The sequence below is a fragment of the Sceloporus undulatus genome, chromosome 2, assembly GCF_019175285.1.
Source record: "Sceloporus undulatus isolate JIND9_A2432 ecotype Alabama chromosome 2, SceUnd_v1.1, whole genome shotgun sequence".
Classification (NCBI taxonomy): domain Eukaryota; kingdom Metazoa; phylum Chordata; class Lepidosauria; order Squamata; family Phrynosomatidae; genus Sceloporus; species Sceloporus undulatus.
Window position 1 is genome coordinate 146302878 of NC_056523.1, and position 20575 is coordinate 146323452.

Consider the following 20575-nt stretch of genomic DNA (forward strand, 5'->3'; position numbering starts at 1 on the left):
CTAGCAAAGTAAAGACACAGGCAGGCGTGCACACGTGTGCACAAACACACACATTGTCTCTATAGGAAGTATGTGTATAGGAAAAGAATGCATTTATTTGATTAAATATGGCTGATAATGCACAGTGAAAGTAGTTATAAGTGACTGGTTAATCTTAAAATAGCACAGGAGAACATGTTTGGAATGAATGCCAGTATTAATGCTGGGGCAGGAATTGCCCCTCGAGGTGACCAGGAAGGGAATATTTTCTGAGTATGAAGAGCCAAAAAGAGCTAGCCGGGTATGCAAAGGCAAACAGACAGTAAATATTGTTGTTGGTTAATAACTTTTGCCAGTTCTTTTACAAGGCCAGATTGATGCTAGGATCAAGGAAACAAAAATAAGTGTAATCACTTCAGTTGTTATTGTTGTAGCCATTACAAAAATAACTAGGTGTTGTATCAAGTGGGGAAAAATGTTGCCAGTGCTTACTGACACAAGAGAAAAAGTAATAAAAGATGCTAATGAGAGGAAGAGTGCAAGATTATGAGGATCAAAGAGAACACACTGGGAAATCATACACCGTATAGAAGAAAAGGGTATTTCCATACACAATATCCCTTTTTCTGTGGTATAAATACTGTTTGTTCACTCCACTGATTCCTGATAACACAGGAGATATTTTCCAATATTATGGCACCCTGTGTTTACCTACCTACATCTTGTTCCAGGATTTTTGAACTTTCATCAAAACCACAGCACACCTGTTTGGGGTATGAAGTGGTACTGTTTCACCTAGCTTGGTGGAAACATTTTAGTTGTGGATGGTGACACCTCTCCTGTCTACCTGCCTGTCCTTCTGCCTTATGATTCATTCAGCATCCCTTCCTGCTCTCCTCTGTTGTTCTCTATCTCCATCTCCACTATGTGGAAGGAGAGGGACCCCCTGTTACTACATTTTCGTAACCAACAGGAGTAGCACTGAGAAGGATGGGATGTGTTCTACTGGGAAGAAAGGAGCTTCTCTTGTCTTCTCTTCCAACAAAGCTGGGATTGCATTCTCATAGTCAGTTACCCCAAGCTCTTCCCTTCTATATTTTATATCCCATTTTCTAAAGTAAAAAAATAAATAAATCCACTACATCACAATTGGGCAATGTCTTTATTATAGGACTGAGCAAAACCCCTCTCTGGTATTGCATTTGTCCCCCAAAGGATGTTTTAGTCGCCCTCAACACCTCCCTGGACCAATCTTACCTCTGACCCCAAAAAAGAGTGAATTACTATTCACAACAATTTGCTTTTTCAGTAGGCTGCAAGACCTCCCTGTACTGTTTAACATTTAAAAAACAAACAAAAACCCACCCACCAACCCCAAAACCAATGGGGCCAATTTGATTTTTTCCCATTTGATTTTTTTATTAGTTCATGAGGCCCCAGGGCATCTCAGGACATAAAAGTGCCCCCCCAGACCTGTTGCAACTATTCACCCCTCCTTTATTAAGACACAACACAAATGTCACAAGAAGGAGTATAAGATTTCGTGTTCTCCAAAACGCTTCATCAGGCCATGTGATACAAAACAAAAACAAAAACCCCAAGACAGAAGATAAAGAAACAGAACTAAGGGGAACATTGCCACATTCCAGTACTGTACACACATATCTACCCGAAGAAGAAGAAGAGATTGTCTTCCCCTCAGAGGGGCTGCTGAAGCACAGAAAAGGGATGCACAGGACTAGATCATGAAGACTTTGTCCTGAACATACTAATGTTAGTATAACTTAAGTGGCAACATGTTTTTGCTATTGCTGTTCTAATGCTGAAGACATGAATGGCTGTCCCCGCTACCCCATGTGCCAGATACAGCCTTGATGGAATGAGATTAGCATCATTATCAGCTTAATTCTTCAATAGATGCAACAACAGTGATCGTTCATAAATTATATCACATATAGAGATGGAAGGAACAAAAATGCACCTTGTTAGAAGAGCAGACTATCGGCTGCAATGTTGCACAGCATTTAGCAGTGTATGTGGTGTCAACAATATTTGCTTGCATTACCTACAACTCCTCCTCTTCTTTTAAAATCATCCTTGATTCAATGTAGGTATTTCTTTATATGCCAACAAAAACACAGAGGTGTTCCCCTAAACCTTAACAGAGTCTGGCAGAACAGAGAAGTCTAGGGGAAAAAATGCATCAAAGTATAGCTCAATTTTATTAAGAGCAGAATAAAAGAATGGGTTATATGTAAAAGGGGTGGGTTAAAACTATTGCCAAACTAATAGGCAAACAGGGATCCTTGGGTCTGTGTGCAGAACTCAGATGTAGAGTAAAAATGTGATATATCCAATAAGTACTAGGCTAAGAGACTATGGCGGGTTACAGACCGCCATTAAAGTACGCGCAGAGCGCGTACTAGGGCTAGGAAGGGGCGGTGCTTCCACACACCCCTAACCCTAGTACGCGCTCCGTGCGCACAAAATGGCGACGGCCGTTCCACACGGCTGCTGCCATCAATATGTCACGGCCGCCCCGCCTCCAAACGAGGCGACTCGGTTGTGACGTATTGAGGCCGCGCCGCGGCACATAGTGCACCCTTTGCGCAACCCCGGAAGGAGCTCCATTTCGGAGCTCCTTCCTGCTTTGCGTCGCTGGGTGCAGCTTTCAGACAGCTGCGCCCAGCGACACAAGGGAGAAAGGGGCCAAGCGGCCCCTTTCTCCTCCTCCCAGCTGCCACGGGGTATCCTTGGAGCTTGAAGCCGCTTCCCCACTGCCTGCAAAGTGGCGGATCGGGGCCTTGGAGGCTGCCAGTCTGGCAGCTGAGGCCCCGATACACCAGAGAAAGGGGCGGATGCAGGCCGCCCCAAACGGGCTATCTGTAACCCACCTATAAATCCCAACCAATAGACAAAGTGAAAGGAAATGTTTGACATACAAAATGAAGGTAAGGTAGAGTATTCAACAATTCCATAGATACAAATGGGAGGGATAACAGTACAAGCCCATTACAAATGAGAAATAGGTTAAAATAACCAAACATCCGGTAAAGGTAAGTAATTAGTTGTCCAATATAAACCAAAAAAAAGGTACATATCAAGAAAATATATATAAGCAATTTCTGAATTTTAGTAAAGGGAATTTTTAAAGGGGATATTATAGATATGACCTTACTTACTGTAACCTGGATGTGCCACAGCAGAATAAGTCTCAATTAGTTGTTAAAAGTGGGGAACCTTATACCACTCTACTGGATGTGCCTACACACATTGGCCTGTTACAGACAGGCCAAAATAAAGCTGCTTCGAGTCACTTTGGAGGTATGGTATTTCAATGATGCATGCGTCCTAAGAGTCCAAAACCCGCACCAAAGCCATGCTCCAGTCCTAAGGACTGGAGTGCAGCTTTAGTGTGCTTTTTGGACTTGTAGGAGTTATGCATCATTGAAATACCATACCTCCAAAGTGACTCGAAGCAGCTTTATTTTGGCCTGTCTGTAACAGGCCATTGTTATTCCTCCTGTGCTGTTACAACAGGTATACTTGCAATTGATTTATCTACAATATCGTCATATATATATATATATATATATATATATATATATATATATTCTTTGATAAACCACTGAAATTACTATTTATCTTTCCAGCATCCTTTGACCACTGAAGAAGACTTAGTGTCGAAACGCGTTTGGTCATTTTAACCTATTTCTCATTTGTCTATTGGTTGGGATTTATAGTCTCTTAGCCTAGTACTTATTGGACATATCAGCATTTTTACTCTACATCCAGGTTTTGCACACAGACCCAAGGATCCCTGTTTGCCTATGAGTCCGGTATTTCTTTATATGCAACATTTGATAAGTCAGTTATCTGCATCACCTCCAGATGCAGAGAGAAAAACTTTGTTACACTCTTGACTCCCAGGAGCTTTGGTACCACAGCATGGCACCATTACCTCCATTCACTTGGCATATTAACATATAGAAACAGTACACAAGCTTGCTACATGCTGTGTTACAAAGAAGCTCAGCCACAGTGGCTTCCCAAGTTCCCATACACATGTAGGGTATGTTTTACATTTCCCGGTGGCATCACTCTGGTACTTTCACTAAAAAATCCACTTTGTTCTAGAAAGGCTGCAAGAAGCTTGACAACTATCTGGAGTAAGAGAGCTCTGAATGTAGCAAGAAGCGTGGGCAGTATCTGATTGTCTGTGTCACTGACTGAATTAAAGCAAAATATTCCCAGGGAGCTCCAGGTGCATGCAAACATCTGCCTGACTCCCAAATCACCATTCCAGCCAAATAACCCATTCCAGCCAAATAACCTCCAGCCCCACAATACCCTCCAGATGTCTTGAATTATAATTCCCATAAGACTTAGCCAGGGATATTAGAAACTTTAGCTCGAACCAGTTGGATAGAAAGAGGTTGTGGACGGGCCAAAGGTCACCCCCCCCACCCCCAATTCCACATAAAAACATGCTTTTCAGCTCTCCATTCTAAATTCTGTTTGTTTGTTTTTTGTTGTGGACTTCTAATAATGGTTTAGCCAGATATCTGGTCCCCACTTCATTACCTTAAACGCTTTACACACAGCAGCAGCAAAGATCACTGTATATACTGTATCTGAGGACAAGTCACCTATTTTGAATTTGTAATCAAAAGCTGGGAGAATGCAAAGGATAGTTGTGCCCATTGTGACATTCCAGGTAGCCACAATCAACTGGGAAGTAAGGGTTTGTGCTCCCATCAATATAAATAGGGTAAAAACTACCATTTCATTTCTTTCTCCTTCTGTTGCTCTGAATTTGACATTTCTACTACCACAGTCACTATTTTCACTAACCTCCAAGTATCACTGCATACCGTCTTCCAAACCCTGCCATGTCACAATCATGATACCCTTTCCTTTCCAGATTTGGCAAATCTGGTTTCTCCATCTCTCCCCCCACTTTGCACCCGTTAGGTTTGTTACAAATAATGTTACAACTAATATGCGCATATCCATGCATTCAGTAATTAGTATATAAAACATTTCTCAATTCTGTGAGATATCTTAACACTATCAAACATTTCCCATGTCCTTCAAGTCACTTTGTATAGTACCACTTTCCTGAAGGCCTATGTCTACTCTTCTAGGTACATGTTTGGAGTATTTGTAATGCCTTCTTGTGAACTCTTGCAGATCTTGGGACCACAGGAGGATAGTCGGGTATTCAGCAGAGCAGGTAGAATCTGACAGTTCAGCAAGAAAAAAAAATCTTGAACACATCTTGCATTCATTTCCAGGTCCTGCAGTACTGAACTAACTTCCTTCTAATGCTGTAAGCAGTTAGACCAATAGCATTAGCTGTTCCCTTTACCTCAGCATATTAATTTTGTACTTAAAGATATTTTGTGGCAGAGATGACCATTCTTATATGTGTCACACTTGCTCTGATCCACGTATAATCTGAAATACTACTGTGCAGGGACATTTATATCATATGAATGGATATTATTGGTCTTTAAGCCCACAAAAAGATCATCATCTTAAGGGCTAGAAACTTGCTTCCTTTTAAATGTAGCAAAAACAGCATAGGACTCTGAGGCAGCTACTCAATTCTGTTCTGCACAAATCAATGGGATGCAAATATCTGGACCCCCTGGAAGGACTCTCATTAAAATGCACATACATCACCCTCTTAAAGGCATCATGTTTAGGACATCTATTATCCCATTTTCATGGTATCCTATGGGAGAAAAGGAAACCAGTGGATTCTGCATTGTCCTCTATTTGAAGGCGTGCACACACTCCAGCTCTCTCAATCATTGTCTCTCTGTGGACAGAAGGTCAGAGGCCAGGTCCCTAGAGAAGAATATGTTGGCCACTCAGAGCCTGCAGAAAGCCCTTGGTTCAGCAATTTGTTTAATCACCAAAAGCTGCTCTGTCCATGCAACCTTTCTGAAGGAAACTGAAGGGCACAGGAAGGCAAGGAAGGCTGCCACCAACCCTATCCGCCAAAGCACAAGAACAGCCAAGCAGTGTCGCACACTGTCCACCCACTTTTCCAGATGATAACATGAAAAGTGCATATTCTCCTAAGGAGCATCACTGCCTCCTGTTGGACCCCTCAGACTGATTTTTCTGAAGGTTGGGACAGTTTCCAGTCCCACCATTTAGATTTAGCTGCCTGCTCTGCATAGGACTGTGCTCAGCTGTGCTGAGAAAAGGGTGCCATCTACTGGGTAGATAGATGGATGACCTCTTATTCCTTTTTCTTTCCTGAGCATCATTAATTGGGAGACACTCTGTGTGTGTGTGTGTGTGTGTGTGTGTGTGTGTGTGTGTGTACAAATAATCCTATTAACCTTCTTAAATTAAGACACCAAGAGATAATGGGGAGAGCAACACAACCTCAGTCACGATGTGGCTTAGCAAATAACTGGCCAGAAATAACAAGAAACCATGTTGGCATCAACCCTGGCTTTGGGAACACAGCAGAGCACTTCCTTTCAGAGATAATTGCTCTATCTATTGAGAACTGGGTGAAAAGGCCTATACCTTCATTAGACCAAATGATTTCCTGTCCTTCTACAAAAAGACATTTTAAAAGACATTTTGGGGGCTGGGGAGACACACACACACACACACACACACACACACACACAGTGCCATGGTAAGAATTGTCACTGTGCTGTCTAAAGAACTAGCAATAAGAGGCCATTCATCCAATAAAGTTCAAAATCAGCAATTCAGGCAAGTTATACAAGTCAAGCAAATTGATATCTACACACCTAACTTACATATGCAAAGGTCTACTCTATGGTATTTTGCAAGTTTTTCTTATGCAGTGATGTAAAATGATAAAGAATGATAAAGATGATAAAGAATAATTACAAATATGGGCAGGGCTGAGGACAGACTTCATACAGTGATGCTGAGATTGAGCAAAAACAGAGCACTCCTGAGGAATTGAATCTTACCCTCCAAAAGGTTCAGATAAATCCACCATATGAAGAACTGTCACTTCGTATTTAATATTGTCGCTAGAGTGATCCTGTTAATTTCAGTATCATGAACTTCTGGGAATGAAAGACTGCATTATTATTGAAGTAGTTCATTCTGGATATCTATACACTGGGGGGGGGGGACAAGAGAGGAATCATTCTCCATTCATGAACTAATCTGAAACTTGTGACAATCGATCAAAGGTACCATTCCTCCCTCACCTTGGAAAACAGAGAAAGACTCATATGAAACAGAGTTGACCTAAAATAATCCCCATGCTCTTTAAACATTTACACAATGCTAGGCAGTACATGCCTCTGATATTTCCTGTTGTGATCCCAGTTCCTTGAAGTGGTTGTTTAGGGCATCACTGCCTCCTGTCTACAAAGCAACGTTTCTTTTGCAACTCTCTGCCAAAGCAGAGAAAATAAACATTAGATCAAATCTCTACTACAATTCACCAGTTTTTAATATGTGCAAGGCTGTTTAAAAATACTTGCACATAAGAGAGGCAATAGTAAAAGCCAAACCATAGTGAAATATCAGGCATTCTGTCCTAAAAATGCTATCTTCCTTCTTTACATTAAGATTATACTCCTTGATGCATCATAAAAATGGAGATGGAAAATGAGATAAAATGTTAGGGTTGAACAGTGGGAGAAAAGGCTGGAGAAAGAGTGCCATTTGCACCCATATAGTAAACAGTGGAAAGTTCGAGTGAGTGTGATTTTCGTTGTAGCATTTGCTGATTGTCTTATTTGATACTAGTAAGGAATTCTATTTCTCAGAAACGTGGCTGACTTTTGCCACTTTCTTCTGATGATAGTAGGGGCACAGTACCTTACTGTTAACTCCTTACTGGATTTATTTTTATTCCCCTCAAATATGCTAATATATCTCTGCTGTTTCTGACAAAAGTCTGTAAACCCAATGAAACAGGCTAATCTGTTGCCATCACACATTTCCTGCCCACAGTTCTTGTGATACCTTCGTCTTTAATTCTGACAATAATACTAATAATAATAATAATAATGTTTATTTATATTTCCCGCCTCTCCCACGAATCAAGGCGGGAAATATAAATAAACATTATTATTATTATTATTATTATTATTATTATTATTAAAATGATACTGAGTAGAAAATACAAGCTATGGACAAAAGAGAACAAGGGTAGATACTAACGGCTAAAACACACTGCAGAAATACTCCAGTTTGAGACTGCTTTAACTGCCCTGCTTCAAGCCTAGGGAATTCTGGGAACTGTAGTTTTGTCAGACATTTAGCCTTCTCTGTCTAGGGTTGCCATATCCCGCTGGGGGCAGGACTTTCCCGGTTTGGGGCGGGTCCGCACGGTCCCGCCCCGGTTTGGCCCTGCCCCCGGGACTCCCCCCCTCCCCGCGATGGATGCCAGGCAGGGAAAGGAGCCTCGCCTCAGCGAGGCTTGTTCCCTGCTTGGCCTCCTCCGCTGGGGATGGAGGCGGCCTGACAGGGGAAAAGGGCTTCGCCTCGGTGAGGCCCTTTTCCCCTGCCTTGTCGCCTCCTCCGCCGGCCAGGGAGGCGGCCTGACAGGGGAAAAGGGCTTGGCCTCGGCGAGGCCCTTTTCCCCTGCCTTACCGCCTCCTCCGCCGGCCAGGGAAGCGGCCTGACAGGGGAAAAGGGCCTCGCCTCAGCGAGGCCCTTTTCCTCTGCCTGGTCGCCTCCTCCACCGGCCAGGGAAGCGGCCTGACAGGGGGAAAGGGCTTCGCCTCGGCGAGGCCCTTTTCCCCTGCCTTGTCGCCTCCTCCGCCCTCCTCTCCTCCTCCTCCTCTTCTTCCTTTTCTTCTTACTCTCCTCCTCTTTTTTCCTCCTCTCTTCTTCTCCTCCCCCTTCTTCCTCTTCTTTTTCCCCCTCCTCCTTTTCCCCCCCCCCCTTCTTCTTCATCTTCTTCTTCTTTCCTCCTCCTCCTCCTCTTCTTCTCCTCCTCCTCCTCCCCTTCTTCTTCATCTTCTCCACCTCCTCCACCTCATCCTTCCCCTGTTCCTCCCCTTTTTCTTCCTCTCTACTTCCTCTTCTTCCTCCTCCTCCTTTTCCCCTCTTCCTCTTCCTCTTCTTCCTCCTCTTCCTCCTCCTCTGCTTCTTCCACTCTTCCTCCTCTTCTGGTTTTTGGCCAGAAAGGGAAGCACATTTCTGCCATCTGTCTAGGAATAATTGCAAATGTCCTCCATTTTGATCATGCCTAAGAAACATGCATTTATATGAAAAAAAATTTCAAAAATAATCAATTTTTGTGTGCCCTCCATTTTAAAAAAATGTGTCCTACATTTGATCATTTTGTCCTACATTTGTCCCTGTTTGGAGGTCCAGACTTATGGCAACCCTATCTCTGTCAGAGAGCCCTGGTGCCACAATAAACTACAATTCCCAGAATTCCTGAGCACTGAGCCAGGGCAGTTAAAATGGTCTCAAATTGGATTAATTCTGCAGTGTGTTTCAGACCCAAAGGAGTCTGCTTGGAGACTGGACACTAAAAATAAACACTTTTTAGAGAGCCAGCGTGGCGTAGTAGTTTAAGTGCTGGACTGTGGCTCTGGAGACCAGGGTCCGATTCCCCACTCACCTTGAAGCTCCCTGTGTGATCCTCAGCAGAGCACACAGTCTCAGCCTCAGAGGAAGGCAATGGCAAACCTCCTCTGAACAAATCTTGCCAAGAAAACCCCATTATACGTTTGCTTTAGGGTCACCATAAATCATAAACAACTTGAAGCCCACAACAACAGCAGCAAATTATTGCAGTCAGCCTTCCATATCTACAGATTCCTTATCCATGGATTCAACCATCCATGGCTTGAAAATATTTTAATATATATATAAATTCCAAAAAGGAAACCTTGATTTTACCATTTTATATAAAGGATGACATTTCACTACACCATGTTTGTATTTAATGGGACTTGAGAATTCCTGGATTTTGGTATCCACGGGGGTCCTAGAGCCAAAACACAGCAGATACCATGGTCCCACTGTACTTTAACCTACTTTTCTCATCCTGGATCATGTACCAAGGATGGGAGCAAGAAGGACTTAAAAACAACAACTTGTATGTATCATTGACATTTCATTAGTGCAAATTACATCATGCTTGCCAAAACTTGGTTTCAGACTATGTGCAGAGGCAGCCCAAGCTTCTGTGTGCCTACGGGGTCACTCTTCTGGAACTGGAAAAAAAGCAATGGACTTCCATTCATACAATATCCTCATTTACTGGCATTACTTTAGATTTAGGCCTGTTATGCAGGCAAATCTTGACTTGCCATTAGGCCTGCCAACTGCTCTCTTTAAGGTGCTAGCTACAGAGTTCTCTGTGTTTGCTACAAAAGGCCAACATAGATATCTTTCTTGACCTGTAATTTGCTTCATTTCAGTCAGCATGCTGTTTGAACAGAGGCCAACACAGCAGGTAACATGATGCCACACACATCTAACATTAAAACAATGAAAGAAGGGAAAGTAGAACATAAGAAGGTACACACTACACTGGAGAAAAATTCAGGCAGGTTGTCCCCAGGCTGCTTTGAATTTTACAAAGAAAAAGCAGCTTTATATGTTTAAAATAAAAAACATAAAATAAAATGAATAAGTAAACCCCATGTTAGTGTTACATAACAGCAGCAAAGCCCAAAGATACAGTGCCTGTCCTTGGCTCATGATTGCTCTGCCTGTAATTTAATCTCCTGCTTATTCTGCAGAGACCAAAGTCTCTGTCTCTCATGTGGATTGCCACAACAATATGATGCAACACCCCATACTCCACTACTGTCAGCCTTGGGCACCAGTGCCACCTCCTCAGACACTGGCATTTTCCCTGCCCAATATAATTGCTGAACAAGAAAGCAATTTATTATTCATCTCCCTTGGAAGAAGTTTAACAGAACAGCAATAAATATACAACCATTGCATCAAATCACACCACAAAGAAGTGGCCCTGTGAGAACTTCACTTTCCTCTGGATGCATCAAACTCTGGTTTATGAACTTATGCTCTTGGTTTTGCTAAAAGGGAGAGCACTTTATTGTAGGGTTGCCTGATTAATATACAATACACTCCTAATTATTACACAGCTCTATAAAGACACACACAAGTTTTGAAGAAAGAAGATCGCTGTCTTCTTTTATCTTGTGAGCCACCTGGAGTCCTTTTTTGGGCGAAAGGTGACATAAAATGAAATAAATGATTAAAAATAAATAAATTCTTAGGGTTTTTTAATGACAAATGCATTCACCATGACAGGCACCAGACTTTATACAGGAGAAAATGCCTCAAAAAATGGTGCATGCTACTGACAATTTATACATTTACTGTATTTATAGTAAATTTAAAACAAAATTGACTGCTCAATAAATCAGGGACACCTTTTTAAGCTGACCAGTTCTTTCAACTGATGACATGCAGCAGACCTGCTTGTTAAAGAAGCGAGGAAGGTTCTTTGGAGGTCAGCCAATTCAGTGACTCCAGAAATGCTGCTGTTTGGTTCTATATATTTCAGATCTGCAAAAAGGAATGCTTTGACAAAGAAGAGGGGCCTATCAGGGAGAAAATAAGTGGATGAGGTCAATAAGAATATCACCCCAAGTTTACACTGCAAAACAGAGCTTGACCTCTGTGTACAGGACACAAGGACTTATCTGTTCATCTACCTAAATATTTCTATTTTATAGAAATGATATTCCTGCATACATTTTCAAAGATCATGTACAAGAATGCACAAGTCAGCAGAATTTTGTATAATTTAAAACACTTCTCTTGCAAGACTCTTGAATACAGGGAGCAGATGTACCTACCAAAGGCATAAACTGCAGGAACAAAGTTCACTGCATCATACATATATGAGCAGAGTTTTTAATGCACCATCATATTTGGCTTATGTATGTAAACTAACAGCTGAAGTTCCAAACATAAGGCCAGATACTGTCTTGTCACAGCCCTGAGCCTTGTAACTAGAGACAATTTCTTTGCATTAAATCAGAGGTAGAAAAATGGGTCAGTTTTGTTTCTTCCTGTGTAAGAATTTTTGAAGCTTCAAGGTTTTTCTGCCCCACAAGAAAGAAATTTGCAAATGTTGCCAATTACTTTAAAAAGGAACTGAAATTATCATTCCCTCTGACAGGCTACATTCAATAGGTACAGGTACAACAAGTACAGCTATACCTAGCATAAAAAGAACTCTGTTCTTTCATGGAAAGAACCCTGTTCTAATAAGGGCGAGGGGTTTCTTGAAAAGGAAGTGACAATCCGAAATCAATGCTAGCATGATGAAAGACACAGAGATTCAAAGCCAAGATTTTTTGTTCAGGTGGAGGGGAGAGCCATGCATGGCTTTATTGACACTTTGGATTAACAATATTTCTTTAACAATAAACTCATTTCAGAAATAATATATCCAAAGTCATATCCTACTCTAATCAGTATATATTACAAGAATTAAGAAATAACAACCAGTTATTTTTCAAACATTTCAGAACAATTTTGACAATTGCCCTACAATGACGTATAGATGGATAGTTTCTTCCTAAGTATGTGAAACCATATATTGTTTGCATTGCTCTGAATGAATATGATTTTGACTTTACCCTAGCAGTGAAACTATGGGGCGCTACAGACCACCCCCAAGGGGCAACCTGCAGCTGCCCCTTTTTTGTGCCAGATCAAGACCACAGTAACCGCATGCCACGGCCCCGATCCTGCCTTTCAACGACACGGAAAAGGGGGGAAAAGAGGATCCCAACAATTATCATCCAGTTAGTCTGACATCTATATCAGGAAAGATTCTACAGCAGATCATTAAACAGAGTCTGTGAACGTCTAGAAGGCAATTCCACAATCACAAAAAGTCAACATGGGTTTCAGAGAAACAAGTCATGCCAGACAAATCTGATCTCTTTTTTTTATATATATATATAAAATTACCAGTTTGGTAGATGAAGGGAATGCTGTGGATATAGTATATCTTGATTTCAGTAAGGCCTTTGACAAAGTTCCCCATGACATTCTTGCAAACAAGACAAGGCAACTGTTACATGGATTTGTAACTGGTTGACCGACCGAATGCAAAGGGTGCTCAACAATGGCTCCTTTTCATCCTGAAGAGAAGTGACCAGTGGGGTCCCACAAGGCTCTGTCCTCAGGCCAGTTCTATTCAACATCTTTATCAATGACTTGGAGGACAATTGGGGGCATACTTATCAAATTTGCAGATGACACCAAATTAGGAGGAATAGCTAATACCTGAGGGGACAGAATCAAGATTCAAAATGACCTGAATAGATTAGAAAGCTGGGCCAAAGCTAACAAAATGAACTTCAACAAGGAGAAGCATAAGGTACTGAACTTAGGGTGGAAAAATGAAATGCACAGATATAGGATGGGGAACACCTGGCTGAATGAAAGTACATGTGAAAGGGATCTAGGAGTCCAAATAGACCAGAAGTTGAACATGAGTCACCAGTGCAATGCGGCAGCTAAAAAGGCCAATGCAATTTTAGGCTGCATCAATAGAAGTATAGTGTCTAGATCAAGGGAAGTAATAGTACCACTATATTCTGCTTTTGTCAGGCCCCATCAGGAATACTGTGTCCAGTTCTGGGCACCACAATTTAAAAAGGATGTGGAGAAACTGGAGCGTGTCCAAAGGAGGGCGACCAAAATGGTGAAGGGTTTGGAAACCATGTCCTATGAGGAACGACTCGGGGAGCTGGGGATGTTTAGCCTGGAGAAGAGAAGGTTAAGAGGTGATATGATATCCCTGTTTAAATACTTAAAGGGGTGTCATACTGAGGAGGGAGCAAGCTTGTTTTCTGCTGCTCCAGAGAATAGGACCTGGAACAATGGATGCAAGCTTCAGGAAAAGAGATTCCACCTCAACATTACGAGGAACTTCCTGACAGTAAGGGCTGTTTGACAGTGGAACGAACTCCCTCGGAGTGTAATGGGGTCTCCTTCCTTAGAGGTCTTTAAGCAGAGGCTGGATGGCAATCTGTCGGAGATGCTTTGATTGGGATTTCCTGCATGACTGCATGGCCCTTGTGGTCTCTTGCAACTCAATGATTCTATGGCCTGTTACAGACAGGCCAAAATAAAGCTGCTTCGAGTCACTTTGGAGGTATGGTATTTCAATGATGCATAACTCCTACAAGTCCAAAAGCCACACTAAAGCTGCACTCCAGTCCTTAGGACTGGAGCATGGCTTTGGTGCGGCTTTTGGACTCTTAGAACGCATGCATCATTGAAATACCATACCTCCAAAGTGACTCGAAGCAGCTTTATTTCGGCCTGTCTGTAACAGGCCTATGATTCTTTGTATTTTAGATGTATCATGAAACAATGAGACTCACTGGAAAATAGAAAAATGTCTGATAAAGTGAAATGCAATAAGAAAAGAGGAAGGCCCTGCTTGATTCAATGAAAGAAATCATGGTCCTGACTTTCCAAGATCTGAGCAGTGTGATTGATGATGGGGCTCCTGAAGATTCTTATCCTTAGGGCCACGATAAGTCAAACTCAACTTGACAGCAAACAACAATAAAACTAGGGTTTAGTACAACACAAATATTTTAGTCTTAGCTTCTTACAATTTTTTTCCACTACAAATTAATTCCGACATGAGGATTCTGAAAAATCTTTATTAAAAAAGAACAGAAATGAAATTCCCAACCATCTCTACACCTAACTATCAAAAGCAGAAAGCTGGGTACCATTAGAAAAGAATCAAAAGTCCAAGGAATGAGATTCCAAGCAGTGTGCTCCTTACTACATAGAAGGAAACAAGCCAAGACTGTATGCATAATATGCCAGATTATATACAAAATTCCTTTACCCCAAAATAAGAACAGCTCAACAAATTACAAGACAAGGTGCTTGACAAGGCACAAGGCAGTACAAAAAGAGGAAGACTGCATTCCAGATGGATAGACTCAATCAATGAAGCCACAGCCTTGAGTCTGCAAGACCTGAGCACTGCTGAGGACTGGTGGCTAAGGCTTGGAAGTCACTCATTCATGGGGTAGCCATAAATTGAAGTCAACTTGACAGCAGTTAATAACAAAAATGGTTTGAAATGCCCTAGTTTAATTGCAGCTTGCCACAAGGGGAAGACGGACTATGTGTATGGACACAAGGCTTGAAGATATAAATATGCTGAAATGTGATAATCCCAATCAAACTTGTTTTATGCTTTCTCAAAATAGCACTTAGCACAGGGATGGGGTAAACTTTAGACTTCCACATTTTGTACCACAATTCCTATGCCCCCTTATTATTGGCCATCCTGGATGAGGCTGATGGGAGTCATAAGCTGTCCTTAGCTTAGCAAGAAGAGGCAGCACATTCTGCAGAATAAACAAGACACCATAGAATCATAGAGTTGAAAGAGAGCACAAGGCCCATCCAGTCCAACCCCCTGCCATGCATCAATAAAAGCATCCCTGACAGATGGCCATCCAGCCTCTGTTTAAAGACCTCTAAGGAAGGAGACTACACTATACTCTGAGGGAGTGTGTTCCACTATCGAACAACCCTTACTGTCAGGAAGTTCCTCCTAATGTCTCTTCTAGATACAAATCTCAATGAAGCTTGCAGGTTTGTAATATAACAATACCTCCCTCTTTATGTTTTAAAATGTTTAACATATGAGCCCTCCCACCCACCTCACTCATTCCCAGCTCCTCAATAAGCCAGAAAGAGCAAACAAATGTAGAGTATAGGGTTGCCAGGTCAGGGCTGTTCTGGGCCCTAAAAGCCAGAGATCTGAGGAAAGTCCCTTGTGAAGTCATGGGAAGCAGGTTTTTGCCATGCAAGAAGAGAGAGGTTAAAATAGAATAGGACAGTCGACTTAGGTAAAAGACCTTCTTGTGTTGTGGCATTGTGAATTTATTGCACATATCACTAATATTTTCGTATTGTGAATTTATTATGATATGTTTGCTTCACATATTGGTGGGCTTGTTAAGTGGATATTCCTCATTTTAGAATACTGTATATACTCATTGTGAAAGGAATCTTGTATCACCTTTGAGACTAATTGAAAGAAAGAAGATGGTAGCATGATCTTTGGTAGATCTGAGTCTATTTCCTCAGATGCATGATGTATATACTCATGCATAAGTCTAGAAATTTAAGTCAAAAATTGTCCCTAAAACCTTGGGTTGACTTATCCATGGGTCAGTGTAAGTACTGTACTTTAACTCTTATAAAAAATGAGTAGAGTGGTGAAAGGTGAGAGCTTAATCAATTCCAGGAGCACCTAAAAGAAGCACTGACCCCCTCTACTCTCTCTGTGATGGCACTGTTTCTGACTCTTTTGAACACTTGGATGGAAAAATGGTGGTGGTGACAGTTCTTTGGCACTTCCCCTCAAAGTAATTCCAAGGGGAACTGAGCTTTGAAGGATGTGAATATGACATTTGTTTATGTTTGTCAGCTTTTTTGGGTTAAAATCAGGCAAAATTATCACATTAAAGTTAAAGGCTATAACCACTGCTAACATAATCACAATTTTCTTTGCTTTGTCTTTATACCCTTTTTGACATGTGTGAAATTTCTTAGCCCCATCCGCCTCCCCCTCCACATCACACTGCCATCATTTCCTGTAATTCCTTCCTCATCCATCCAGGCTTTAGGTGAGCAAAAACAGTTATGCCTGCTGGAAGTCTGTTAAGTCCTTTGGTATCATTGTCCTTTGCTTTGTCCTTTATATCCTTTGTTACATGCCCCTAAGTTTTACCCTCGATTTATCCACAGGTCATATCAAAATTCCTAATTTTGGCTCCTTGACTTATACATGAAGTTGACATATAATTGAGAGTATATATGGTATATATGGATGACATATGGTTGAGAGTATGCCTGGTAGTTAAAAGGGTCCTTAGAGACCTCATTAAGCATCAACTGCATTAAGCATCAGTTTTTACTCGAGTGGCATAGAGTATGCCGCCCGAGTAAAAACCATAAAAACTAACAAATCAGGAATATATATGCACACACTTTTCAAGCAAGTGCTTGCACACTGAAGTTCCTCCCCCTTACTCTGAGGACCAGAGGACAAAATACAGTCCATGAGTTCTAGGACCGTTTGAATAGGAACACCTCAAGTCTTCAAGCCTGAGACTAGTTTTAAAAAAAAAAAATTGGGGGTGGCAAATCAAACTGCACTGATCTAGACACCAAAAATGTATTTTCTTGTAATATCTGCCATTAGAAAATCAACAAAATTACCACCTGCAGACAAAGAAAGCTTGTTAAGTGGAGTTGAAATGTATTTAGTACTTAAGGCTTGTGTCATGCACTTAAAAGGCCTAGGTGAAGCTTTATACACAGGTATAGAGGAATAATATTTTTAATGTCAATTGCTGTCTAAGAAGAAGAGGTCGAAAACAGATATATAGGAGCAATGGTTATTTCTTCTTGGAGGTGGAGTTGGAAAACACCCAAGATCAGAACGGAAGATCAAGGAAGTAGAAAGTAGATTAAGCATATTATTATTGTCTTAGGATTGTTGTTGTTGTTTTTTTTTTTGCATATTGTATATATGTAATTAACTTTTTTTTTAATAAAAAAAAGGCCTAGTAAATAAGCCTTTTTAATAGCATAGGTATGTCTATCTAATGGCCTGTATCTCTATATGAGCTTACTCAGGCTCTAGGATCTTCAGGGGACACCCTTTCAGTCCCACCACCTTCTCAGGCTTGTTGGACAGTAGAAGACATCTTCGGTGGCTGCTGCCAGGCTTTGGAGCTCCCTCCCTAGGACCTAACCTATTGTCATTTTGTCAGGGAGTGAAAACTTTTCTATTTGAACTGGCTTTCTAGGTATTGACTGTGAGAGCTTTTACCCGTGCTTTATTTATAGTGTGCTCTACTGATTTTTATCTTTTGTCTTTTAATGAATCTGGTTTAAAGGGTTTTAATTCTAGGTATTGTTTAATTGTATTGTAATAATAACTTTGTATATGTTTTTATTTCTTTTGTTTTTAAATGTATTACTTTTAACTGTTGTTAAGATGCTTTAGGTCCCAATACTAGAAAAAAGGTGGGATGTAAATGAATTATTATTAATAATGGTAGTACTACTACTAATAAATGATTCTTCCATAAAGACTAGTCTATGAATATACATAATTTATTTCTCCAAGTCTGGAATGTTTAAGACTAACTTTGAGCTTCCCATTACTAGTTAAATGTTGGGACCAAAGAGGAACCTGAGGTCCTTATATTTTCACCTCTCTTGCCCAGGAATCATATGCAGAAATCTTTTCAAAAACCATGATCCACTTATCAGCATTGTAAAACAAAGCATGCTCCTAGTAGGTTCTCCAGTACAGCTCCTCTGCAACTTCACACTGGAAATTAGTACAGTATTAGTCAGTATGTGCACATGCACATATGTTGGGAGTGTATGTGTGGCTCATTCTGAGTTCCTTCAGTACAAGGGGATAAAAGTTTAAAATTACATGGAATGTGCAGATTTTCCCATCTACTGGACTGGAGAAGAAGGGCATGATTATTTGAAAACATCTAAGTCTTCACCAATTTATTTGCATTTCTCTACTGGAGCGGGTGGGGAATCTTTGGCCCTCCTTTGGTCTACAACTCCAACAATTACTCACCAAAGGCCAAGCTGGGAGGAGCTGATGGGAACTGTAGGCCAAAATATCTCAAAGGTCAAAGGCCCCACATCCTTGCTAAACACATTTGAGTGTACAGTCACCACTTCAGCCAGGCACAAGGTTAAGATTAAAACTGCCTGGAAGTGTAGGAGCACTATTCAAGCTTGCCTACTAATCACAAACCAAGGCACGGGGGGGGGACTTTTATTCAAGAATCTATTAAGTATGTTCTTCAGTATGATGGGAAGGACCCTCCCTTTCCTCAGTGTTAAGCTAAAAGGTTAACCATCCTGTCCCATTTTACTGCAGTTGTCAGATGCCTGATCACCACTAAAATAATGACAAAAAGCTCTAAACAGGTATTTGAGTACCAACTTGCATGAGCCAATCCAGTCAATTCACTTCTCTCATTCTGTTTGAGAGAGAGTGAGAGGGCCAATAAGCGAAAGAGAAAATTTAAATTTTAAGAGTCTTAAAATAAAAAGGGAAATGAATGCAAGACAAATTAGAACTGGCACTTGAAACTACTGAGCCGTTTAGCATCATGCACCTCTCCATCATGCAGGTCAATAAAATAATTAGACCTTTCAAAGTTATGCACATCTTCCCCCCCCTTCTCTCTCTCTCTCTCTCTCTCTCTCTCTCTCTCTCTCTCTTTTTTTTTGGTTAATTTGGATCACTTATGTATGGGCTGTAAGGATTGTAAGACCCTTTTCAACTTGAATTTGCCAGATTTATTGACATTTATTGGCTCTTCCCCAACCCTTTTAGCTATGATGTGATGCTACCTTGGTTTGGTTTGTTTTATAAAAATAAGGCTATTAATGACTACTACTCCTGATGGCTAAGTGTTATCTCTTTTGTCAGAGAGAGGATGCTTCCAAATACTATGTAGGGAACATAGGTGTGAGCATGCAGTTGTACCTATGACTTTCTTGTGGATATCCCATGGCCATGGTTGGCCACTGTAGGAACAGAACACTGAACTAAACATGTTTTTGCTCTTATCCAGGACAGCTCTTATATTTTTAATTCTGGAATCTTGGAAAGGAAACATATTCCAAACTCAGACAGAAATCTCCAAGCCCCAAACTCCTATAAAGCCCTAAATGGCTTGGGCCCAGGATACCTAAAGGACCGCCTCTCCCCGTACATTCCGCCTCGCACCCTCAGAACATCTGGGCAGCAATTACTGAAGGTGCCTGGGGCCAGGTTAGCTTCCACTTCGAGAAGGGCCTTTTCCACAGCTGCCCCAGCCCTTTGGAACACGCTGCCCACGGAGCTCCGCTCATCTACCACCCTGGCCCAATTTAGGAAGGACCTCAAAACCTTCCTATTCAAGCAGGCATTCCCCGATTAAATATCCTGTGGGCCTCCCTCCTCTTCCGTGGCCATGAGGTTGGGCTAAGGGGCTTTTATTGTTGTTTTTTAGATTATTGTTGTTGTTGTGTATATGTTTTTAACCTTTGTATTTTGCTTGCACTTGCTGCATCATTGTAAGCCGCCCTGATCGTTTGGAAGGGCGGGATACAAATAAAGATTTTATTATTTATTTTATTATTTATTATTACAACCAGAGCTCAACTGCTCACCATGTTCTTCCAGACATGTTCTCTGAAGAATTTGTCCATTGATTTTGCTTCTTTCGACACAAAGATGCTTTAGACTTCTATATATTTTCTGAGAAAAGAGGAAATCTTTTGACACTTTAAACTCCATAGTTCTATAAAACACAACCTATGCAGAGGCCTTCTGTTACTAAACAAGCATCAAAAGCACATGGGGCCTCTCAACAATTGAAAGATGACAACAACAATGACAAAATCCCAGCCTTCTCTGGTTTTATGTTTCTCCCTACATGCCATTTTGCAATATAACGGAAAGGCCACATGAGGGCAGCCTCTCTTCACAGTGAACATGAATGAACATCTATGCACCACTGCACTAAATTGGAGAGTT

At 41.2% G+C, this 20575-nt stretch overlaps 1 protein-coding gene across 9 annotated transcripts in view; it reads right to left on the reverse strand.

Annotated features, from left to right (window-relative positions):
* Nucleotides 1-20575, reverse strand: part of TBC1D16 (TBC1 domain family member 16) — a 75226-nt gene that overhangs the window by 31068 nt on the left and 23583 nt on the right. Inside the window, exon 1 of one of the 9 annotated variants that reach the window (XM_042451904.1) lies at nt 10093-10115. The exons of 5 other annotated variants lie outside the window; for them this stretch is intronic. In XM_042451904.1, the coding sequence (XP_042307838.1) occupies nt 10093-10097 (5 nt within the window). In that variant the 5' untranslated portion in view covers nt 10098-10115. Of the gene's footprint in view, nt 1-5093; nt 5117-5662; nt 5871-6953; nt 7072-10092; nt 10116-20575 lie in introns of those variants that run through there. 3 more of the 9 variants (XM_042451903.1, XM_042451905.1, XM_042451906.1) reach the window with 3 other exon arrangements.